The following is a 26,171-nucleotide window of genomic DNA, read 5'->3' as shown; positions in this document are numbered from 1 at the left end:
CTCCATCTTGCCCTAGCTGTAGACGACTGTACTGAATTGAGCGCTCTGGAACGTAGCACAGAGAAGAGAGTCTTCCAGATAGGACTATGTTGGACACCCACTTAGATATACTTGCCAGTCACCAACTCCTTAGCTGGATGTCTAAGCTTTCCTCACTGTGGGTTTCTTATTGGCATTTTAGACTCTCATCTTAGAATATTCATTATTGTCATTCTCTTTAAAATATGGTCTACTATTGTAATGCCTGTTGAACAGCTTTTTCATCCTCTAGGCTAACCGACCTCTTACCACCTGCTCCAAAGCCGGGATCATTGCCTTTATTCCGTCTGAGCCAGATTACCCAAACCCTCGTGACAGCCTTGCCTCTTTTAACTACTCTTGCTTAACCTCATCTTAAGGTCTAGCTGAGTGTAGCATCTCTCCCTATGAATTATTCTGCCTCTTCTCCCTGTGTAATTGAGCAAAATCTAGGACAATAAGAGGTCCAGTGGACTGACTCCATTTGTGGGCCTTGGGATCACCAAGGAATCGATCAAGGTCCTCCTTATCTGGGTATCCTTATTTAATAGCTTGGGGCGCCTGGGTGGCGCAGTCAGTTGAGCGTCCGACTTCAGCCAGGTCACGATCTCGCGGTCCGTGAGTTCGAGCCCCGCGTCAGGCTCTGGGCTGATGGCTCAGAGCCTGGAGCCTGTTTCCGATTCTGTGTCTCCCTCTCTCTCTGCCCCTCCCCCGTTCATGCTCTGTCTCTCTCTGTCCCAAAAATAAATAAACGTTGAAAAAAAAATAGCTTAATAAAATAAATTTGCATTGGAGATTTCTCAGTACTTCAGACAGTGCCTTTATTCTATTTCTGTGACATCTTTTTATTGGCCTTGTCTATCAGTTTTCATGCCCACTTTTAAACCTTCTTTCTTAGCCAAGAAGAATCTAGTATCTCTCTATACCCTAAGAAAATGCCAATGGCTATTCCACAGGGCATGTGGGATGAACACAAGCAAAGAAGGTTATAGACACAGCATAGTCACCAGGTTTCAAAAATTCCTTAGTCCCTAGACTAGGTTCATCTCTGGCTTCTATAATCAACTAAGAAACAATGGCAATGCCTTTGCTATGTATTTTCAAAATTCTTTCCCTATAATTATCCTATTTACTGAACACAGCAATTGAGTGTTATTGGCAAGCCACATGATATTTTTCAAGTGCTGTAAGATTAGGGGCTCCTGGGTGGCTCAGTTGGTTAAGTGTCTCTCTCTTGATTTCGGCTCAGGTCATGATCTCATGGTCATTCGATCAAGCCCCATGTCAGCCTCCATGCTGAGCATGGAGCCTGTTAAGATTTTCTCTCTCCCTCTCCTTCTGCCTTTCTCCAACTTGTATGCACATGCGCTCTCTCTCTCTCAAAATAAATAAGTGAAAGTGTTATAAGATTGAAAATATTTATGTTGGTCAAAAAAGTAAATTCTTATACTATCTCTTTATTATAATCATTATTTAACAAAGATAGCAAAAAAATCAATTTAAGTACTTTGTAAACTATAAAAGGCTCTATACAAAACTTACAATTGCATTATACATGTAGATATATATGTTACATTAATATGCTACCATACAGTTTATTTAGTGCTTAATTTTATAAAAACATGCTTTAATTTATGTTATATAGTCCTACTGAGCTATTTATTTGGATAACACTCAAGAATCTAGGTCTTAAGCAAAGAAAACTGAATCAGGATAACTTAAAGAGAAATGGAATTTATTGGAGGGTCATTGGATATCTCAAAGAATTAATAAGAACTCTATAGATGCAGATTCAGAAAACAAGAAAAAACCAAGAGAGACTAGACAGCAGGAACCATAGCCAAAACCAGCTGGTAAGAATAGTATATTTAGGACTGACTCTACTGCCATGACTAGGTGGCCCTGCCACTGGATACTGGGCACCATTGCTTGGGTCTTGGTGACATTTACCAAGATTCAAAGTCCTTAGTGAGAGCATACAGTTGGCTAAACCTAGATAATATGCTCATGCTTCCAAGGACAGGGGCAGATCATATATGCCTCCTTTCAGCTTCCTTAGGCTCAAGAACCACATATGATGTGGTCCCTTATATAGCGAGGGAATTTAGAACCTGAGTTCAAAAGTCCTCAACAGCAAGTCTTCTGATATCTAGGGTACTGTGCTGCATGTTACAGATAGTTTATCAGAAATGGGATCTAAAGCAAAAACAAAAACACCTCTTTATTATGGACAGTTTCAAACATATGCAAAAATAGAATGGTATAATAAATTGCCATGCAGCCATCACCCTGTTTCAATGGTGTCAGTGCACAGATAATTTGGTTTTAATCTCTACTCTTGTGCAACCTCCCCCAACTTGTTATTTTCAACCAAATCCAAGAGATTGTATCATCAAAAATATTTCAATGCATCTAAAATAGATAAGGACTTTTTAAAGAATACTATTTTCAGTCCTAAAGGTGTTGAAAAGAATTCCCTAATACCATCAAGTATTATTGGTGTTCAAATTTCCTTCATTGTCTCATCATTTTTTGTTTTTCAAAAAATATCATTTGTGTGAATTAAAATTCAGTTGTTTAATATGTCCTTTAAGTGTCTATTAATCTACTGAATTTCTCTCTCCATCTTTTTCCCCCCTTGTAGTTTATTTTTAAAGAGATCAGGTCATTTGTCCTATACAGACTCCCACAGTCCAGATTTTCCCAATTGAATCCCCCTGGTGTCATTTAGCATGTCCTTCCACCCCGTATATTTCTTCTAAATTGGTAGTTAGATCTGGGGATGTAGGTTCAGTTTTGTAGCAAAAATATGTCATAGGCAGTATGTGTGTGCTTCCATCATGAGGTACAGAACGTCTAGTGGTCTCCCCATTTGTGATGTTAGCACTCTTTGCTGAATGTTGCCTGGATCCAATAATTCATTAGAAGTTGCAAAACGGTGATATTTTTATTTTTTCCTTCCTCATTTAATACCTGGAATAACTATATATAATTTATAGTTATATATAGTTATCTGTATATAGTTATTCATAGTTATATATAAATATATAATGTAATTGTATTTGAGTATAGTTGACATACAATGCTACATTGGTTTCAGGTATACCACATAGTGATTCAACAAATTTACACATTATGTTGTGTTCACCACAGCATAGCTACCATCTGTCCTGACACACCACTGTTAGAATATCATTGACTGTATTCCTTATGCTGTGCCTTTTATTCTTGTGATTTATATAAAGAGACGTTTATAATCATCCACTTTTTGGTTGCCTAGAAATATGATAAAGTTCATTTGGAAAAATCAGAATAAATAATTTTACAACAGCTTTCAAAATAATGATTTGATTCTGTACCAGCTTCCAAAGGGAACCAATTATTCCTTTTTAGTATTATTATGAACTTATGGATTTAAATATATTTGATGTATTTTAATTTATTATATTTAATATCCCTACTGATTTGCATATTTTCACCTTTGGCCATTGAGAGCCTCTGACATTGGTTCCTGAGTCCCTTTGTTTCTTTAATGGCTTCCCTGCCATCAAGATGTTCCAGGTTCATCTATACATTTCCTATTCCAGACCTATAACCAGCCATTTCCCTAAGGAGCCCAGCTTTCTTTTAATGAGAAATGGTACTTGAAATCACAATCTGGGCACTAGAGGTGCTCATTGCTACTGGGTTGGTTCATGTTTCTAGGTCTTTTAGGTAGTCAGAGCTAGAAGTTATTTTTGTAGAGATAAAATTTTCTAGGCATTCATTATGATCTTTCTGATTCAAATGTAGGACTACTGAGTTTTTACTTCACCTTATCAATCTTTCCTCTTTATTTCCTTTCTCCCATGTCAAAAATTCTTATTCTTAATGACACCAACACAATTACTTATTTATTTTATTCCCCAGTATGCACACAACTGTCTCAGAATACTAATAACAACCCTATCACCCTCAATATGATTGCTAGAAGCAGTCTAAGTTTTTGACCTTTCTTTCTGTTGTTTATATTCCACCAGAGATCTACAGTCAAATTACTGTGATTTGAAGTCATCTAGAATAGTTCCCCTCTGTGTTATTATTCCCAACCTAATAAACAGGTTCATTTCTTTCATTTCACTTTTGATTTTTAGGAATTGTTCATATTTAATTTTTTATAATTATGTAAATACTTACATAATCTCAAAGTCAAATCCACAAAAATCAAGTCTATTCAGAAAAGTCTGCCTTTTATCACTGTCCTCTCCATCTTTTGTTCTTACTACCTCTAACATAAACATTTTGTTTGTTCATTTTACCTTACACATCAAAAACATCTAAGGAAACACATGTATATATTCACATCTCCTCATTCTTAGATAAATGGTAGTACACTGTCTACACTTTTCAGTACTGTATTTTTAAATATATATGTATATTTTTTCTGAAGATCATTTTATAATAGAATAGAGAGATTATTCCTTATTGCTTTTTTATAGCTACATAGTACTCCAATGCATGCAATGCTCCATAGTCATTTCTGCCACTTTCCTTTTGAGGGCATAGTGCTATAATTCATAGTCTTGTGCATGCATTTTTTTCATATTTTACTGGGTTATCGTGTGAACAGATCCCTGAAAGCATAATTGTGAGGTCAAAGGGCAAATGTGTATGTAATTTTGCTAGGCTATCATCAAATATCCCTCCAGAGGGGTAGTACTTTTTCCGCCAGGAACAATGAAGAGTTCCTTGGAGTCAACCAACAAAGTATGTTGTGGACTATTTGGGTTTTTGCCAATCTTCCAGATGAGAAATGGCTTTCAGAATAGTTTCAATTTGCATTTCTCTTATTAAGAGCTAAGTTGAACAGCTTTTCATATGATTAAAACTGTTTGCATTTTTTTCTGTGAGCTTTTCATATCTTTGGCCTATTTTCCTTTAGGATTGTTAGTCTTTTCTCTATTTTTAGAACTTCTTTACACATTAAGGATGTTAATAGTCTGCCTATCATATAAATTGCCAATAATTTCTCCCTGTTCGTTACTTGTCTTTTGATTTTGTTTCTGGCGTTTTGTTTTTGTTTGTTTTTTTGTTTTTGTGTGTGTGTGTGTGTGCTTGTTTTGTTGTTGTTGCTGCCATGCAAAGCCTTTTTTCCTTTCTTTTCTTTCCTTTTTTTTTTTAATGTAAGCAAACGTATCTTTTTCCTTCTTGCTTTCAGAGTTTAGTCATAGGAAAACTTACCCACTGTGAGATCATAAGGAAATTCATCTATGTTTTCTTCCAATATTTGTGTAACTGTATTTTTCACAATTTTTTCATTTCTTTTTTTAATTATTTAAACCCTAGTTAGTTAACAGTACAATATGTTTCAGGAGTAGAATTCAGTAGATTCTTCACTTACATACAATACCCAGTGCTCATCACAACAAGTGCCCTCCTTAATCCCCATCACCCATCTAGCCCATCTCCTACCTGCCTCCCTCCCATCAACCCTCAGTTTGTTCTCTGTCATTAAGAGTCTCTTGTGGTTTGTTTCCCTTTCTTCTCTTCCCCCCACTTGTCATATGTTCATCTGTTTTGTTTCTTAAATTCCACAAATGAGTGAAATCATATGGTATTTGTCTTTCCCTGATTGACTTACTTTGATTAGCGTGATACACTCTAGCTCCATCCATGTCATTGCAAATGGTTTAATCTGATTCATTTAGAACTGATATTGATGTATGGTGTGAGGAATGGACCCAAGTGTCTTAGTTCTCAACATGGTCAACCAGTTATTCTAATACCTTCTATTTAAAATGCCATCTTTTCCTCACTGGTTTGCAGTAGTACCTTTATCAAACATTCAGTTGCCACATATATTTGAATCTGTTTCTGGATTTTATGTTCTATTTCCATTGATTTATTGGTATATTTATGTACTGATATCACAGAGTTTCAATTATATATAGACTTTGTATTATGTCTGTAAGTCTAACCTTAAAAATGTTTTAAGTTATGTTTGTGAGTTGGATTCTGGCTTACCAACTGTGTGTTATGGGGATCTTGGATTCAAGGGAGAAGATCCTTAAGAGACAAACAATGTCATCATTCCTTCTTTCCTGAACAGACTTTAAAATGCTCGCTATCAGGATTTATGGCTACTTAACTTTCATATTGATGCTTAGAACCTAGTATGTGCTCAATGAAGAACAATGAACAGGTTTTGAAATTGAAGGACAGACCAATATAAGAGAATATATTCTATATAACTGAAAAGGTCAGAACTATGACCTTCTGAGGTAGGGTAGAAGTTTAAGGACATTATCAATTCAATATAAGAAACCAGGATTAGAGTCACTTAAAAAAAAGGGGGGAGCAATGCCTAATAGAATAATGAGCTCCTTATAATACAACATGAACATCACCACCTGTTGGTATCACTGTAAAGATAGATGGGATTTATGACCATAATACTAGTGTTAATAGTGATGCAGCAATAACTATATGTGAGCCATTGTCCTAAGTGATTTATGTGTATTAACTCCTTTAATCCTTGCAGCAACCTTGAGATGCAAATATTACTATTCTCCCCACTTACAGGTGGATACACTGAAGCACAGAGCAGGGATGTAACTTTCCCTAGGTTACATGACTGATAAATGGAAAAACAGATTTGAACCCAAGAAGAATGGCTTCAGCAGCCATTATGCCTTATGTAGGTAGGCACTGTCTAGTAGCCTTCAGTGAGAAATCTGACAAAATTTTTCTCGACTTTCTTGTAGGTTCATTTTTTTTTTTTATTCATTCATGCATTCACTCTTCATACATCCACTTGCCAGGTGATGGGAAACTAAAGGTGAATGGCACAGACCCTGCCTTTGAGTGGCTCTTAGTCTAGCAGTAAAGACAAACCCACCTTACCATTTTCTAAGTACTAGTCTTATAGGAAATTATAGGAATTGTCATGAACTTAAACAGGATGTGTTGACTCCTTCCTCCATTTTGACTCCAAGGACTTCTGTGTTCTTTGATCCACCAATGGTAACTATAGTAAGTATACAACCCAGAAAACCTGATCACTCTGTCTTGTGATATTCTTTTTTTTTTTTTTTTTTTGAGAGAGAGAGAGAGAGAACGCTGAGCATGCATGAGCTGGGGAGAGAGGGAGAGGGAAGGAGAGAGAATCTTAAGCAGGTGCCACACCCAGCATGGAGCCTGATCCAGGGCTCCAACTGCAAAATCATGACCAGAAATGAAATCAAGAGTCAGACACTTAACTGAGTGAGCTACCCTAGCGCCCCTGTCTTGTGATAATCCTAAAATTATTTTTTTAAACAAAAAATATAAACTATTATTTTTTTGCCAAACCATGAGTAAAGATAATCAACACAAAGATAATCAACACAAACAATATGATAAAAAATTTAAAAACTAAAAAATGGATTGAAGAAATAAAGATTAACATAATTCATATCTGCAAAATTTGATTCAAGAAAACCAAACTTGGTTGAAATAATGATGACAAATGAAAACCCTGTGACAGATTGTAAAATGTGATGTGTATAATAAAAAAAAAAGTACTGATATTCATATGTCAGTTATTAAATCAATGCAAAAAAAATTAATCCCAATGAAAATAATTCTGGAAAAAATAAAACTGGAAAATGAGTATAAAAGGAAATATATTTTAATCATATCAAAAATTAACCAAGAGGATTAAATTGCTTTAGTGACATTTATTCCAAAAAATACCTTCTGGATAAAAATTCATTACGGTGAACATACTCCGCATTAAAGTACTAAGTAAGGCACACCTGTCTCAGAATCAAAACAGCAAGCATGAAAGATCTTGCGTGTGTTAACAGTAGCACCCAGGAGTGAGCGACCCCTCTCCCTGTGGGAGCTAGGTGAGGCTTCGCAGTGGAGGCATTTATGCGGGACCCCAGAGAAAGGGTGTGCGTTTTCAGGCAGGGAAGGGGACTATGGTGTTACAGAGAATGGGGGTGACATGTACAGTGACAGCGGGGAAAACACATGACCCCGGCTGACCCCTCAGGCTGGGAAGTAGGGGTAACCAGGCACGGGGCCGAAACGGAGAGTCAGAGACAGGGAAGACAGAGCTATCACATGGAGAGAAAAATTGGTCATTCATTGGCAGTCCAGAAGGCCATCCAAAATGTCCAGCATTTTCCTTGGTGACTCAAGTGAAAGGAAAAAAGTGTGCTTATGGCGGATGACCTGGAGCTGAGAGGTTTCACACAAACATTTCCTTGGTTACCAATATCGCCTTCTAGTTCTGGAACATCTACGATTTGGTTGGTGACATAAACTCTTGGGCAACAGGAGAAAGTTATGATTTCCAAAAGCAGATCCATGTTCCACAGCTGGTAGGAGTAGTTGCTACCAATATGCAGGATGGTGATAATACTAATAATGAGAACTTCCATTTATTATATGCGATTGGCTCATCACTCTGTATATATTATCTCATTAATTTTTGTATGAGCCGCGTGAGGTCTGCATGCTTATGCCCATTCTGTGAATTAGGGAACCTGGAGGTAACAGGATAAAATATCTCCCCGAATCACTCAAGCTTAGAACTAGCCTGAGTGGCTTCAAGACCTTCTCATTGTATCATGATGCTTATCCGCCTCTGCCTTCAGGATTCAGCCATGGCATACATTTTAATTTCCGCACTTGGCCAGCTTTGGAAAATGGTACTGCTTTCGAAAATGACCACAGTACTGTTCTAGGGCTTGATGACATAGCCCAAATCCCTGATGGGTGACGGGCCCTGGGTCAGAAAGTACTACACAATGTCTTTACTGGAGGTCACAGCAGACTTCTAAACTGGAGGGGTGACAGAGACAAGAACTGAGCCAATAGCCAGAGTCCGGAGAGTCAGAAAAGGAGTATATGGAGGAGCTGCCAAATGAGAGGAACCAGAAAACAGACAGGAAGTCAGAAATCTGTGTTCAGGAAGCCGGAGACACGGAGGAGGAAGAGAAAGCAAAGAACGGTCTGTCTCTAGCAACTGCCTAGAACAGGCATCACCATTATTTGAGACTTTTACAAAATAGACCTTTGGTTAAAGGGCTACAGACGTCGCCAAAATTACCAGTGACAGAGGTCTGGGTGGGCTAATGGGTGCTTGCTAAGCCTACTGTGCTGAAGCATATGACAGACTATATGGTTCTCCCCGGAGGCCACGCCTCAGAGGTCTCAGTAATCTCAGCTCACTGCTAACATCAGGGCTGTTCTCACCCAGCCACAAGGAGGATATTAAAAAAACACAGGCTCCCACAGTTTCAAGTAAATCACCTCATCTGCCAGCACAGCCAGAGAGACTTGAGAAGGAAGAGAAAGGGTGTGGGCACCAGAATTCCCTGCTCAGCTGAGAAGGTCTCAGGAAACCGCCAGATGCAACGTCTCATAGAAAAGCTGTGCATAGATTCTCTTACCTCCCATCCCTGGAGACCGAGAAAATGAAACACCTTAAATTGGATTTTTCTCTGGTTACTTCTAAACATTATGGCTGATCTAAGCCAGCTGGAGCTAGAGTTCAGAATAATCTGAGAACTTGGAATCACACATCCACGCGCACGTGTGTGTGTGCGCGCGCGCGTGTGCACGCGCATGCACTTGGGGTGAGGCAGTGAGCCCTGCCACTGTTTTATATCATTTTGTCATGAATTGGAATCTGCTTTGGCATTGTCCTTCAGCCACTGTCACGGGGTAAAGCCTTTAGGAGGCTGACAGTTGTCAGTGGAATAAGAATTCATCCGTGCAGTCTTCTGAGGCCAAGGACTTCAAAAGACACCAAACACAGGTTTCCACTTTGCAGGCTTTTATACTTCCTAACGGAATTTTCCCAGTGACTCAAAGCTTTAGCTGAGGCACTGTCCACATGTTCCCTTAGCACTGTGTTGGATGCTAATAATAGTTTGAGTGATAGTTGGAGGTCAAGACCTAGCCTTTTCTGATCTTTATAAATGAGTTATTAAAAGTCTGACAAAGATGGCATTGAGCCGTGAAGCCAAGATGATGGGAGATTTGGGGGTACCATTTGCTAGGAAAGGGGCATTTCGGATAGAGAATTGGTTTAAAGGGGAAAATGGGGCATGTTTGATATTGTAAATAACAAAGGAAACAACCAAAAAGCTTGCGTTACTCATGCGTCTATCCATTCATACAGTGAGCATTTCTTATGCCATTTGTGTTGTGTGCTTGGTGGTAGGGTACAGGAAAATGGAGTGCCTGGATCCTGACTTCAACAGGAAGCCAGCACTGTGTAAAACAGAAGGCTTGGAGGGGAGATGGGGCTCAGGTGCGCTCTGTGTGCCCACTCAAGGCAAGAGGATGGAGGAGCCCAGTGATGATGAAGTCTGAACTGAAACGAGATTTTGGAATTGACCACGGGCATTGAGTAGGGGGTGGGTGACAGGGTGGTGCCCATAGTTACAGAGAGGAATCAGCCAGATAGAGAAAAGCTGGATTGGTGGAAAATAAGAGATGTCAGGGGAAGACGGTGTTTCAGGAGTGCCATAGCTAAGCTAAAAGGAATACTAATGATAATAGCTGCTGTCTTTTGAACACTTCATTTGTGCTTCGTACACTTATTTAATACGAGACACTGTGCTGTGCTAAGTGCTAGGTACACAGAGACGAGCAGGATAGCCTAGGCCTTACCACCATAGCACCTCCATTCTAGTGAATTTTGTGCTGTCATTTACGCCTCCTGAGAACCATGAGAGGCTAGAATTATTATCCTCCTTTTACAGAAGAGAACACAGAAGCTTAGAGCGGTTGAGTCACCTGCCTAGGTCCCACAGGGAAAGGGTGGTGGAGCTTGGATTTGAACATGGTTCTGTCTGATGCCAATGCCTCTAAGCCCCCATCTTGTACTAAGAGAATGTGAGCAGAGAAAGGGCATATGGATGCAGCTGGAAGGCGGCCTTTGAGGGGACAGGTGGAGTCAAGGGTGGCTATAGGAGACAGACTCCAAAGGGCTATGGAGGGAGTGTATGGAAACTGGTAAGAGGCAGGGAGGCTAGAGATTTTATGTGACCATGAATGGAGGGAGAGGGTAACCTAGTGTTTGCACGTAGGCAGAAGCCAAGCGCCAGCGCCCTGGGACAGTATGGACTTGACCTCAGGAGAGCGGTTGAAATTTTCATTTCCTTCTAGGTGGTTGGCTATATCTAGCCCTGCTGTGCTGGAATGTGTGCCACCAGGTGTGGCCTCCTGGAACCCATGGGGCCTGAAATGTCCAGGGCCCTTGAGGTCTGAGCAACCTGGGGCCTATGAGGCCTAAACCCCAGGATTTGGGGTCTCCCTTGCTTGCAATGTGCATACATGAGGGAAGCTTAGTACACCGTGCAGCCCAGAACCACTGACTCTGCCATGCCCAGTGGCCAGACGGCATCTGAAAATATAGAGAAGAAGGCGTCTTTGCCATAGCACGTTATCTTTAGCACACCAGCCATGAGTGACTCTGCAATTACAAACCAGCCGCTGAACAGACGCAGTTTAACAGTACATTGTAAAAGTTTTACGGTTAGTAACGATAAGTGCAAAATTAATCCCTAAAGAACAAAGCAATTAAAAAAGTACATAATGAAGCAATTAGCTAGAAATGGTGGGGAGCAAGAAAGGGAGAACGCCCACGGACAATTTTACTCTGGAAGGGACTTCACACTTACGTTTTTTTAATCGCGTTCAATGAGGGAGCCGTAGAAGAGTGAGATTCATAAGATGCATAGAAAAGGTAGCAATTGATAAAGGGTTTTGAGATTTAAACTGAAGGAAATTTTTACCTTCTTAAAAAGTTGGGACCAAGGAGGAAAAGAGCTATAAAGGCCGTTATTGGGATAATTAATGAAATTTTATTATAGGTTGTGGATTAGATAAATAGTAATGTATCAGTGTTTAATTTCCTGGTATGGGGGAGAAAGAAAAATAAAAGAGAAAAAAAAAACAAAAAACCCTGGGAGCCAGCAATGTATGTTAAAGCTCCGGAGAGTCATTCGTTCCTGCCCCCCCAACCCCCCACCTGTTCTTTTCTGTGTTTTGTTTTTGTTTTTGTTTTTGTTTTAGCCCAGTCTCTGTGCAATTTTGTATCAGACCCTGGAAGGTAGCCTTGCTGCCACCATTACATTGTAGCTCGACTTTTCCAGGAAGGGACCATCAGCTGAGACCAAACTCCGTCCCTCAGAATGACAGATAGCAAGTGAGCCGGGGCTCCTCCTCCTCCTCCCACTCCCCCTCCTCTTTGTCTTCCTCTTCCAGACACTGTTGTGTTCTTTTGATGAGACCTGATCTTCATAAATCTGCAATTGCAGAAGGGGAATTCAGAGACATCTACTCCCATTACAAATGCTCTTTACTTTGTAAAGCGATGCAACAGGCAGGATACAGATAAGTATCCAGTGCTTGTGAGTGACTCTTTACAGAAATTACCCTTACACACAAGTTTTGCTATCAAGCAAAACTTCCCAAACATAAAGTCAGTCCTGAAGACAGAGTTAACCCCTGGTGTAAACTACCCCAGGAAACAACATTTACTCCCAGAGATCCTGACTCTAAGTGTGTGCTGTCTAGCTGTGGAAAGTTCAAGGGACTGGCCCCGGTCCCTGTCCTTGCTTGCTGCAGGACCCGGCAGGTGCTGGAACCGCGGATGTGCTGTGCCCCCACTGTATTCATTATACCTGCTTCGGATGCTGCTCATCAGTGACTTGTGTAATTTTCTGCACTGGATTGTAGCGATGGAAAGAAATCCTGAAGTAGGGGAGAGAAAACATGAATCATGATTTCAAGAGAGTTGCTTTTCTTGGATTTCAGCATTTCTGAAATCAAGTCGTGCCCTATGAACTTAGCATATATAAATAAATAATAAATATCTAAGTAAATTGCAATTTATCCCAACCAGAACAGTTTTGAGAATGAAAGTACTACCAGCAGTTACACTGGAACAACAGGTAAAAACCAATATTATCAGGGGCAAACCAGGACATATGGTCACTCGACTTATAACTTTGATGTGTGCATTTAATGCAGTTCTCTCCTTTCACATCACTAGGTGGCTGTTGTAGGTGTCATTGGGCCTACAATGTTTGACATTGGACATACAGTGTTTGAAAATAAGCACAGCCCCTTCCCTCTTAGAGCTAATGGCATAATAATAGCACAGACAGCTGATAAAAGAGAACACAGAATAAATATACAGTTACAAATTTCAGGAAGTGCTATTCTATTAATCAACTTGGGCTGCCATAGCAGAATACCAAGGTGGCTTCAACAATGCAAATTTATTTTTTCGCTATTCTGGAAGCTAGGAGTCTGAGATCAGGACTCCTGCATGGTCGGGTTCTGGTAAGACTTCTCTTCCTGACTTGTAAACGACCACCTTCTCACTGTGTCCTTACATGGTACAGAGAGTGTTCTAATGTCTCTTTGTCTTCTTATAAGGATACCAGTTCTGTCTGATCAGGGTTCCACCCTTATGACCTCATTTAACTTAATCACCTCCTTAAAAGGCTCTATTCCAATATAGTCACATGGGGGAGTTAGGGCTTCAGGATATGAATTTGGTGGAGCGGGACACAATTCTGTCCCTAGCAAGTGCTATGGCAAAAAAACACAGAATGTAAGTTCCACAAAGTCAGGGATTTTGTATGTATTTTTCAGTGACAAAATGCCCATCTCGTACAACAGTGCCTGGCACAGAGTGGGTAGTCAATAAATGATTGTTGAATTGAACTAAAGCAGAGAAGGGACATGATCTGATTCATAGTTGTAGAAGGATTGCAGGGCAACAAGGATTGAAGGAAAGAGACTTTAGGAGGCTGTTGATAGGGTTGTCTACACAAAGATAATAGTGGCTTAGGCCAGGCTGTTGACTCTGCAGATTGAGAGGTGTGATTAACCTTAAGCTATACTTAGGAGGTAGAACTGACTGCTGGTGTATTATTGGTCGTGGAGGGGAGAAAGAGGATGGGATTACAGATGGATTACGTCATTATTGATGTAGGTTTTAGGCTTGGGCTATTAGTTGGATGAGGGGAAGACTAGGGGATGACGGGGAGGCAGGGAAGGAAATCGACAACTTGGTTTTGCACAAGGCAAGCTTGTGACGCCTCAGAGATACACAAGTGGAGGTAACATGTAGGCAGCGGGATATATAAATCTCGAGCACAGAGGGACATAGCTCATTTGATTGTCACAACAACTGTTTTTTCAGTGTGTCATTTTTGTCTCCATTTCACAGACAAGGAAATTGAATGTTAGAAGGTGAAATGAGTTGCCTAAAGTCGCCAGTCCAGCAAATGAGAAGTGTGGGATTTGACACCAACACTGTTTAACCCCTGAGCCTGGCCTCTGAACCACAGTGACCTCCTGTCTCTCAAAAGGCCTAGGTCTTGGGTACATTTCCTAATCTGCTTCTAAGTTATCACGTGACCTTGAGCCTCACTTTGCTCGCCTGGGAAATGATGGGCTCCTTCAGTTCTATACTGCAATGCCGATCTCCTTTGTAAATCCCATTTTTAATGTGAGTTTGCCATAGGTACCTTTCAGAGATGATGCCCAAGCTGACAATTCATTTTGACTCGCATGAAAAGGGCAAATCTCTTTAAGCAAAGACCCAGCACACCAGCTTTTTAAATCTGAATTCCAATGGAGCAAGAGGAAGGTTGCTTAGAACAAATACCATTTCTGAGTAAGAGAATGTTCAGCATCTCAGATTCCTTTTTATTATCTGAATAGTATTCCTCAAGGGTCCCACTGAGCCAACTGTGAGGGTGATGCTTGAGCCAGACACATAGCTTCCTCTAAGGTCTGTGCCCAGGGTCTGCCAAACTTTCCCACCTATGCCATCTCATATGTCACTGAGTCATATGCCCACCAATATGCTGGGGATAGGGAGGTAGTGATGACACAGTGTATCCTTTCTTCCAGTGGTTCCTGGTTGCCCTGCATTTCAGAAAGGACCCCCCCTAACTTACCATGGGCTATATTCTTCAGACACTAGTCCAAAGAGTCGTCCTTTGGGCCAGTGTCACCCTTTTGAGGGGGCATCTGATATGGACAGTCAATTTGAATTTGATTGGGACATGTTAATGAGCCATTCATATGTGTAGGATTTGTTTCTGATTAGATTAAGCTTCTCAGAGAGGAAAGAAACAGCCACTGATTAAAGACATAAAAAAGGAAACACTTTAAATGAGTAAGTGGCTCATCTTCATATAGCAAAGTATAAATTAAACATAGTCCAGGGGCTCAGCTTTGAATAGCAGCTGGATAGAGTGGGATTTTCTGAATATGTCCACAAGGAGAAGATGCTCACAGCAATTCAAAGGGACTTAACGCACCAGAGAGGGCACTGAGCACTCTGGAGTAAATGGATGGGCCAAGTTATCTGATAAAAATGACTCTCAGACTAGCAATGAGAAGAGTTTTATTTGGATTTCAGAAAATTGCTCCCCGAGTCCCCGTGACATTCAAGCTTATTATTATTCTCTGGAAGCATCCATGATGGTAATGGGGCCAGAGATCTTAGCTCAAAACAAAGACTTGATTAGAGTAGACAGCACACGTGTCAATGGGACCCTGATTTGGAACTTAGTCAATACTTCTTTCTCAGAGCTTGGGGGGGTTCTATAGTTTGGGCTCTATAGAAATGCCTGGATTGGAATTAGCCTGGCTTGTCTGCCATGCCTGGGAAGCTGTAAGGGTCAGCCCTGTCAAGACGGTGTTGCCTGACCAAGGCTGGGGTGCAGCTCCGGCCCCAGACTCACCTGGCTGGCTCCAGAATTAGCAGAGCCACCACAGGGCTGCTGTCTAGCGGTCTGAGGAACTCTGGACTGTGTGTGACCGCCAAACCCCAACCTTTTCCTTTTCCACCCTGCTGGCTTCTTAGCTTTTTGACCTCTGTTCTTGTTCTGAACATGAAGCAGACTCTCACCTACAGCCTGTTATGCGAAGGTCCGACACCCTGCCTGCCCGTGGTAGCTAGCTCCCTCTCCCACTCCTTGGGACTAGACCTACTGTCTGTACCCTCGGCCTCTGGTGGCGTCATGTTCGGAATGCCCTTATCACCTGCAGTTGGGAAGTTGTTGCCTTCTGAATAGTCTCTCCCAACGCCTGGGACTTTCTGCTACGAAGTCCCACTCAGTAGACGGAACCCCTGATTATCGGTATTGCAGAAGCCGAGCCTCTCTGGTCACTTTGCCTCTTTGGCAGCTTGTATTCATCAGGGAGGTGATCAAAAGCTGCACCAGTAGCCCCCAAACCACAGAGGCTTAACCCAGGACGAGTTTGTTTGCTGCTCACATCGGTCTCCTGAGAGGTGGGAGGCTGTCCTGGGCAGCCATTCTCTACGTGGTGACTCAGGTAGCTTCCTTTGGGGGGTTACCCATCTTTGAACCTCAGGGTCACCCTGCTTTAAACATCCAGCAGATTGGGAGGGAGGGAGGTAGACGTGTTCATGGACTTCCCACATGAGATACTTACTGCCCTTGGCCAGGAAGTGGCAACTATTTATTTCATTGGGCACAGCTATTCACATGGTCCCTCCTGACAGCAAGGGAGGATGGGAGATGTAAAGGAGCACAGACATATTAATGAGCAGTATGAGTCTACCACACCCTTGAAGACCACCCTACTCCGGTCTCAGCTTTGCCAGCCTCCGTATGTTCAGGCCCGGCTCCTTCCATTTTGTCATGAATCCAACTTAGCTTGAGTGTGGGCAATATTAACCAGGCCTGTTAGCTAGAAGGAGACCTGAAGTAACCATGAATAAACTCTACTTGGTTGGAACCATTAAAAGATGCCTTCTGATCTCAATTTGCAAAGCAATCCTCGTGAAATTTCCCATGAGGAAGTGAACTCCCAATCTTAACAGAGCAGTGGCGTCTGAGGAAAAGCAGAGTCCCCTGTGTATGATGGGTTAGTTTGCTGAGCTTGGGGCCATTGCGGCCCCCGGGTTTCCTGTAGGGAAGCAGCTATCTCAGCAAATCTCAAGACCCTGCAAAACAGCCTTTTAACTTTTTCTTCATGAAAAGCTTCCAGACATTCCAGCCCAGCTGGTCTCTTTTTGGAATTCTGCCAGATGGATCCTCCTGCTGCTTTCTGATAGTTATGAAGACTCCCTTTCACACAGGGAAAGTGCTTCAAGTGCTTCTTAGGGTTGACCCAAAATCAGACCCCTTCAGGGACACCTTCCAAGAAAAAGCATCATTTTTTTTTCCCCAAGCATCAATTCTGTCCAGAAGACTCTGTGGCAGTGTTTTGACAAGAAGAGGGCTTGGGGAAACTGTATCCCCAGGGAGTGTTTTTCCATGGGGTCCAGTGGAAGAATAAGCATGGACTTTAAAAATGTTTTCTTACACTCTAAAATAATGCAATATCAACCCTTGTGATCCTGGAAGAGCACCAAGTAAAGTGCACTGGGGATAATTCAGAAGTCAGGCCAGGTTCTTGATCCTGCGTTCATGCAGGAACGATTTATCAAGCACCTATCGTGGAGGCCCAAGGGATTCCCTCATGAGAGCTAGGTGGCCTTGGGTCTTCTCTCACAGTCTGGTAGTGCAGATCTGTAAACAGGAAGAGCTCCAGCTCACTGAAAGTCAAGGAGTTACAAACTGAAGCTCCAGTGAGAGCGAATTCCACACCCATCGGCAAGAATTAAAACGTTGGACAGAACCAAATGGTGGCGAGATTGCAAAGCAACAGGAGTGCTCATCTGCGCTGTGGGAGCAGAGCTTGGTGTACTCGCTCTGGAAGATTTTCACCTTCCTGGGAAAGTCGAATGTGTATATAACCTGTGCCTCAGAAATTCCACCGCAGTGTAAATACGTGGAGAGGCGCCTGCTCTTGGGCACCAAGAGACGTGCATAAGAATGTTCCAAGGAGCGCTCCTCATTATACTGGAAACAACCAGACTGTCGACCAACAAGAGAATGCATAAGTAAACTGCTGTATATTTATACAGTGGAACACCATGGTGATGAAAATAAATGAAGCAAGAAGCAGGTTGCAGAATGCAGACGATATGCTTTCATTTATGTAGCATTCAAAAACAGATAAAACCAAATATAGATAGTTTAGGTTGATGGCAAGGAAATTAACAAAATTCAGGATAATGGGTTACCTTTGGGAGGAAGGAAGAGCACACAGAGTTTTCTGAGTTACTGCTAATGTACTGTTTTGTAAGCAGGGTGCTAGGTAAATAGATTTTCCTTATATTATGTGTCTTTAAACTGTACATTTGCACACAGTTATTGTAAGTGCTGTGCAAGAGGAAGTATAGGTAATACGGCAATGAGTAGCAGAGGTATTTAAGCAAATTTAGGACAGCCAGGAAATGTAGGTAGGAATCACTAGGCAAATAAATGTATTGCTGCGGGCAGGGGGAGGGGAGGAAAATTCCAGTAAAGGGAATGGTATGGGGTGCAGGGCAGGAATCCGAGACTAGGAATCCTAGGTCTATCCTAGGAACTAAGAGAAGTTGATGTAACAGGAGAGCAGAGCATGAAACATGAAGCTGCAGCAAACAGAAAGGACCAGGTCTCAGAGGTCTTGCAAATCATGTTAAGGAATATGGCCTTTTCTCTGGAGACTAAAAGTTGCAAGTATGGGAATGAGGTACATTTTGGAGGGAGTTTGGCTCCATGTTTTACATTGTCCCCATCCTGGCTCCTCTTCTGCCTCACGCCCTTGACCTCAGTTTGCTGGTGGCTTCTGGCGTTTGTCTCAGCTTTGCCCAGACTTGACCCCTCTTCCCTTCTTACTCCCATGCAGGACCAGGCCTAGGGCCAAGGTGAGCCAAGTGCCCAGGGTGCAGAATGGAAAGACGCCTGAGGAATAGGGGCCCTGCACAGCCCTGGTCAGCGTCTTGGTTTGCCTGCATTTCTGACCCTACAACCACCCTGGAAATGAGTTTCTCGTCTTCTGCCAGCTATTCTCAGGCCTCAGCCTCAACCTCCATCCTCCTTGTCTTTCTTCCCCGAGCCTGCCTGGTTTGGCTTTCTACTCTGGTCGCTGCATTTCACAGCCAAGTTAGGAGAAACAGTTACACATAAAAAAGATAATTAACAACATGAGCCAAGAGATACGGACCACAGGAGTGGTACAAATCATGTGTTTCAGGAGTTTGGAGGAACTGGGCCAGGCTGGCTTTGGATGGATGGAGAGCAGGAAGGAGGCTTTTTATGCTAAAGGAATAGGGGGAACATTTTGCCAAGAGCAAAGAGCTCATTAAAAGTCATGTGGAGATAAAAGCTGGACAGGATTTGGGGTCCTGTGGTCTAGGTCTGTGGAGTACAAGGCGGAGATGCCACCACCCCCAATCCCTTGCCTCCAGGAAGCATCACTAATAAACTGTGGCACACTTTTCCGTTGAGCCCGGGGAATCCTTCTCAGAAGGATTCAGAGCCTCAGAATCCTCAACACGGTGCTGCAGAAGGACATTAACAAGCAAATGCATTTATCATGGAAGTATTGTTTGCTCTCCTTGACATAGACTGCAGAGTGATCATGAGTCTGAGTGGGAGAAATGGTCAAGCTGTATCCTGTCGCCTCCCTCCAGTGTCTCTCTATTTTACAACTTCGGATTTACGACTCTGCCAGTCATGTCTCAAAATACTGGGCATCATTTGAGGTACTGGCAAGAAAACGTAGACTCACAAAATGCAAGTAGAAGGGATCTATCACATCACTGAGTTCCGTTCCTCCATTTGGCAGCTAGGAGAAACTTGAGGCCTGGGAGGGAAACAGCCTTGTTTATAGAAGTGACAAACAGAACATAAACTCAAATCCTTTGACCCTGACCTTTTAGCAGCAGCTCCCAGCCTGGAAGGGGAAAGGGAACCTGACCTTTCCCTAAGAACCCACTACATGCCTGTCTTTGCTAGTGGCAACTTTTCATACAGCATCTCTTTTAAACCTGCCAGGGTATCATTATCCCCAATAAAAAGGCAACTGACACCCAAAGACAGGTTCAGGTCAAAGGCTAATGGGCAACAGAGGCAGGATGGAAACCTTGGGGCTCTTCCATCAGCCCCAAGACCTGCCTTCCCAGATGGTTCCCAGGTGGATGCTCCATCTTTCTGGAAACACTAATAGGATTAGGGCTCTCTGGGAAGGGTTGGTGGTGAGTGAGACTTCATGCTGCTTAACTGTTGTTTACCATCTACTTCCGGTTCTTGGTCCCACCTGAGGGCAAGCCCAGCATCTCCTCTCTGGGTGTTTGCAAACACTGGCCAGGCCGAGGGCTTTCTCCACACTAGTTCGTCGTTCCACAAGATGAAGCCGCCTGCTTTCCACCACACTCATTTGATGCCTTGCCAGGTTTTACAACGTTCATTTACGCTCTGCAGCCAAAGTGACTCTCTTCAGTTACAGCAGTGTGCACTTAAATGTCAGAGCGTCGCTGAAAAACTGCTTGGGTCTGAAGGAAGTCATTGTGTTCAGTCAAATCTGGCCACATTTTATGTTTATGGCCTTTATTAGGGGATCCAGCTGAGCGAGTTAAAACCACTTCTCCATAGTTAGTGAAAGCCCAGGACTCGGAGATTGCTGGAATCACTCACTGAAATAACAGTTTATGTTATTGAATGTATACCATATGCCTGGTGCTGGTGAATACAACATGATCCTTGTCTTCCTGGAGCTTATAGTCTAGCAGGGAGCAGGGGACAGACTTGAATAAACACATAAGTGGAAGTATTATGAATAAGTGTTCCCAAGAAAAAGGGTGGGGCACTGTAAGTATTCTGAGGGGATCTAATGGGCAGGTCAAAGAAGGTAATATTTGAGCTGGGTAACAGTGGGGGGGGGGGAGGGTTTATCCCAGAAAGATGGAGTAGCAGGTGCGAGGGCACAGAGACAGGAAGAAACTTGGTGTGGTCAAGAACTATATTTCCCAGGGCCCATCCAGAAGCCACAAGATCTAGCCTACATCCAGGGCGACATGTGTCAAGTATCCCCAGAAGCTGTGGGACTGAGCACGTGTCTCACTTGTGATAACAAGTTGGGGTCACATGCACCCCATGTAAAAACCAAGCTCTCCATCTTGTAGTTGCTTCCTGTGCCCTGTGACCTCATCTGCCTTCTTGGTTACTGACCCTTGACCTTCACTTCTCAGCCATGTCTTTGGTACCCACCTCTCCTGCCCTCTCTCCTCTTGGCACCCTCACCCCATGGAACTTGCAAGGCTAAGCCATCACTGTGTCCCACACCTTTACCATCCATCCAGTGGCCCTGCTTCTCTGGCACAATCATTCCTGTCTGTAGTTTCTATCTGGTTTGGGTCTTTCTACCTCACACCAGCTGTGACATGTCCCAGATGCAGCTCCCCTTCCTCATTTCCTCACCCCTGCCTTCCCCCACACCAAGCTTCCATGGAAGTTTTATGATATCATTTTCCAGAAGGTCCAAATGCCAGTGATTTTCCTTCCTATCCTTTGTCTACCCTCCATGAGAGGGTCTCCAAGATCAGCTGTGGGTCAGACCTTTGAGAGTCTCTCTGTGTCAAGTCATTGGTCAGCAGAGCCACTTACCACCTGGGGATCAGAGATCATGGGCTTCCTCTTGTGTATTTCATGGTCATTGGGCAGGGTCCAGAAGCATCAGGGTAAACATGCCAAATCCACATCTTCTGCTCCAATGCCCAGAGACTGCTAGGAACCCACAGGCTGCACTCAAGACAGATGCTGTCACCCCCTGTATAGATGAATTCCTTTGCAGAGAAGGTAGGAGAGTGGGAGTGACTTCTAGATTAACAAGTGCTCCTACTCTCTAAGGAGGAGCCTGATTCACCCTACTGCACTGGGCCAGGCACTCTGGAAGTCAGCCTATCTCTTCTCTGTTGGGCTTTAGCCAGACGTGGGAGTCCTCTGCAGTCATTTTTTCCCCCGAAGGTGGATGTTCAGGAAGAGCCAAATAGCAGCGATGATAAGGTTATTATAAAATAATAATGTGTGCACGTTGAGGGCTTACTGCAGGGCTTCCTGAGCCCACAGCCCTGTGTAGGAACAACCTATTATGTGTGTTTCATAGACGAGAGGTTAAGTGGCCCACAGTCACCCATCAGCAGGCATGCAGTGGGGACAGAATGAGCCCAGATCTCCTGCCCCTACCTCCTTGACTGCCATCCATGCGGTGCTCAGACTGAAGCACCAGGGTTGAACATGATGAATCTGCACATCCCCCTCTTCTCCTGGGCGAAATTGAGGCTTGGGAGAAGTGACCTGCCCAAGGTGGAATTGCAGCAGGTGGCAGAGGCAAAATGTTTGAATTTAGTTCTCGCTGGCTCCAAACCTGTGCTTTCAAACACTATGTCCTCCCACTGGCCCAGCCACTCCAACTCTGCTGGAAACCCATGATCTGTCCAGGCACCATTTAGCACGTGTCTAAAGGAGAGCTTTGGCAGGGGTGGGGTATATAATTGTATGTGCAGAAATCCAGAGATGGGAGGACAAACATGCATGCTGGGAGATGTAGAACATGTCAGCGTGGCTGTGGCATAGAGCATATGGGGGAGCCAGCACTAGGCTGGAGGGACAGGCAGGGCAGGGCAGGGCTGGGCCCCAGGAGGCCTCACGGCCTCAGGGGCCGTGCTGGGAAATGTGTGGTGCAGGGGATGTGATCCACCCTACACTTTAAAAGGATCACTCTGGCCGCAGGGAGGCGAAGAGGCTGGAGGAGGAAGGCAGGAGGGAGATCGGTTGTTTGGAGGCTGTTCCAGAGTTCAAGTGAGACATGACAGTGGTCTAGACAAGGGCTGTGGTCAAAGAAAAGGAAAACAGGAGTGGATTCAAGAGTCCAACAGTGAGTTCACACCGTTCCTCTTACCGTGCGCTTAGAGGGCATAGGAGGTACAGCTGCCACCCTTGTGATCAGAACCACAGCAGAGGCACCCACTCTAAAGCGAAATGGTGAAGCGACTCTTTGAGAAACAGGTCTTGTAATAAAAGAGCTTTGTTACAAATCATGTTCTGTGTTGTGTTGCTGAAATATGCCAAGTAATAGCCTCCGTTCCGGTTGCAAAAGAATAATTACCCTGACTCTCTGTGTTGTCAGTAACATGTTCACAGTATTCATAGGCTTTCATTGCAAATCTCAGCAAAGTGAATTCGAAATCAGCACGAGCCCCAGAATGTACGGGTCATGGAAATGAAGGCGCACAGCCTGAGGCCTTCCATGGCTTCCTCTCTTGCCTAAGCTTCAGTGGAGGTCAGACAGATCCTTTTCTCTTCAGTACCAGCCGTGTGGCCTTGGACAAGGGACAGCCTTTGGTCTCGGTTTCCCCATTTGGAATTGGAGACAATAACCACTGTAACACAGGGTTATTCTAAAGATCCTGCTGAATATAATTTGTTTAGTAAGAGCTGAGCTGATGACATGATTATGTGCCAGGCATGTTCCTAAGCACTTTGTATGTAATCACTTTAATCTCCTCGGGAACCTCATGAAAGAGGTACTATTTTAATCCCCATTTGAGAGGAGGAAACTGAAACACAATGAGATTGAGTGATGTACCCAAGGTCACGCAGCTAGCATGAAACAGAGCCAGGATTTGAACCCAAGCAGTCTGGTTCCAAACCCTCTGCTCATAACCACCACACTATACTACCTACCCACATACACACTCCAGTGGCTGGTACATGGTGGACCCTCAGTGCGAACGCTTGTGTCTTTTCCACTGGCCATAAATTATATACTGAAGGCAAGACAAGTTCAGAGAGTGAAAAGGCGATCAGTTGCCTTCCAACTCTGACAGTCTGTAGGGACCAACTGTTGTGAAACAGACGGGTGGAACAGAAGGCATTCTCTTCCTGACACACACACAGAGTAACTTAGTGAAATCCAAAGCTGACCTTATAGAACACTTATCTTGATGAACAATGAGAAATGTATAGAATTTTCCAATCATTGTATTGTACACCTGAACCTAATACAACGCTGTATGCTCACTATACTCAAAAAAAAAAAAAAAAAAAGAAAAGGAAAAACAAAGTTGACCTTATCTTAGATGCAGACCTATCCTTGATGGATACAGGTTATAAGTGTGAATATTATTTACCAAATTATCTGGTTGACAGTATCTGACAGGTGATCACTGCTATCCACCAAGAAATAATGATTATTTTCCCTCAGAAGCCTCATTCATCAGCTCTGGCCAGGTATTTCGGATTCATCCCACATTTATTAAGCATCAATCATACAGTGATTGAGTGATTAAGTATCATCACCCATATATTGATTCAACAAGTACTTACTAAGTACCTGTATGTACCAGGCCTGTGTTAGTGCTAGGGTTGAGAAATGAAGGAGACAGGAGTTCTTTCCATCTAGGAACACGAAGTGAGGGAAGGAGGCTGACAGGTAAGCAGGAAGTTGCGATATCAAGAGCTTGGGGACCAGAGGGAGAAATTGGCTCTGCCCCCAAAATTGAGCAAAGACTCTACAACAGAGAAGTCATATGGTCAGGATCTTGAGAGATTACATTTCTTCAGCTGGAGAAGGAGTAGCATTCTACAATGACAAAAAGATGTGCACGTTCCAGAACATTGGAAGTTCAGAGTGGCTGCAACATTTGTGGCAAGACCTCCAAGACACTGTCCTTCGGCACTCAGAAGAGAAGATCATTTTTCTTTATTTTTTGAAGTCAAATTGCATCTGATTCAAGCTCCTAGTCACTGAGGTCAGCGAGAAGTTTCACATGATTGCCTTCTTTGTATCTCCCTCTCTCTTGGGTTCTATTAGAACTCAGGGCCCAGGAAAAGACGGACCAGGAGAAGGGCAACAGGCTCACTCCCTCTGGTGATCACTAATCTCTGTCCGGCCCGTGTGGTCCATTTTAGGATGATACCTCTGCTGGGAGTCTCTACTGGTTCCTCTAGGTCAAGCATTGCTGCAGACACCATTATGAAGATTTTTGTTAACTTCTCTGTCAGGGGCTAGGAGAACCCAGATCATTGGTCACACAATGTCTAGTCTCTTCTTTGCAGGAATGGAAGGGATGGAAAAAGAAGGTGCATTCTTTGCTGGTAAATCCACAGCAACAAGAAACAAGACACAAAATAATGACTCAATAACCTTCCTGCTATAGGAGTAGAAATAAGGTAGAGCTCACCCCCTCTGTAGACAGTAGTCTGGAGAGACAAGATGAAGAGAGCTGGAGTTGTTCATGCTCAGATTGAATGGTCACCTAAGGCCTACTTTAGTGGCTCAGAGTCAGGTCTGGACACTGGTGAGTGACTCTGTGTCTTCTACAGGTGTGGCAGTGTGGCGGGAGCGTGGAAGTCCTGCCTTGTTCTCGGATTGCCCACATTGAGCGAGCCCACAAGCCCTACACCGAGGACCTCACAGCCCATGTCCGCAGGAATGCCCTCAGGGTGGCTGAAGTCTGGATGGATGAATTTAAAAGCCATGTCTACATGGCATGGAACATACCCCAAGAGGTAGGAAGCTCCTGTGGGGATGGGGTTTTGGGGAGGGTTGGTCGGAAAAAACATTAAAACACAAAAAATATGGGACTAACCCCTTTTCCTATAGATCAGGCAGAGTCTTATTATCCATGGTAGAATAGACTCTCAACCCCAAAAGATACTACATGTGGGAGAAAAGAGGCGGACTGTGAGGCACTAAGCCATGTCTTATCCCCACCCCTGTCCCTGGTTAGCATGCTTAAAGAAAGACTTCTTCTCTCCTGACCTCAGTTATCCTCATTTTAAATGAGAACATCGGACCGGGTGGCTCCAACTTTACCTCATGTCTAGGTCCTCAGCCTCTCTGCTATACAAATATACCAGCAATTACCAAAATTCACCAAAGTGCCCTTTAATCTCCCTGTAGACTGTATTTAGGTTTCTCCATCGAACCTGTGACCAGAGCAATAGGAATGTCCATATGCCTTTGGGATTTCTGGAACCACATGCATGAAGAGGGGATACACTCTCACAGGACCCTCAGGAGGAGAAGGGAACTGTTCTGGATGGTTTCTAATCATCACAGAATCTCATCATTGCCTGCCACTGTCCTCTATCCCTCTTATCACCTACATTTAAGAAATGCCAGAGAAAAAGCAATGTTTCTCTAGTACATGGGTTCTGCCTTGTCATGTGTCACATGGAAATGACCTTGGACCACTGAGTTGGGAGAACCCCAACAGATGCCAGCCACGGGATCCC

At 43.3% G+C, this 26,171-nt stretch overlaps 1 protein-coding gene and 1 long non-coding RNA gene across 8 annotated transcripts in view; one reads left to right on the top strand and one right to left on the bottom strand.

Annotated features, from left to right (window-relative positions):
* Positions 1-26,171, top strand: part of GALNT18 (polypeptide N-acetylgalactosaminyltransferase 18) — a 410,401-nt gene that overhangs the window by 323,590 nt on the left and 60,640 nt on the right. For 6 of the 7 annotated variants that reach the window (XM_045038963.1, XM_003993000.5, XM_045038962.1 and 3 more), the window contains one exon: positions 25,257-25,442. The exons of the other annotated variant lie outside the window; for it this stretch is intronic. In XM_045038963.1, coding sequence (XP_044894898.1) covers positions 25,257-25,442 — 186 coding nt within the window. The remainder of the gene's footprint in view (positions 1-25,256; positions 25,443-26,171) is intronic. 7 annotated transcript variants of the gene reach the window in all.
* Positions 9,566-25,260, bottom strand: LOC123380514. Its single transcript, XR_006586379.1, has 2 exons — positions 12,687-25,260; positions 9,566-12,308 (listed from the first exon to the last, which is right to left on the bottom strand). It is a non-coding gene; the product is annotated as an uncharacterized LOC123380514 (long non-coding RNA).

Source organism: Felis catus, chromosome D1, assembly GCF_018350175.1.
Source record: "Felis catus isolate Fca126 chromosome D1, F.catus_Fca126_mat1.0, whole genome shotgun sequence".
NCBI lineage: Eukaryota > Metazoa > Chordata > Mammalia > Carnivora > Felidae > Felis > Felis catus.
This window is presented reverse-complemented; position numbering and strand designations above follow the sequence as displayed.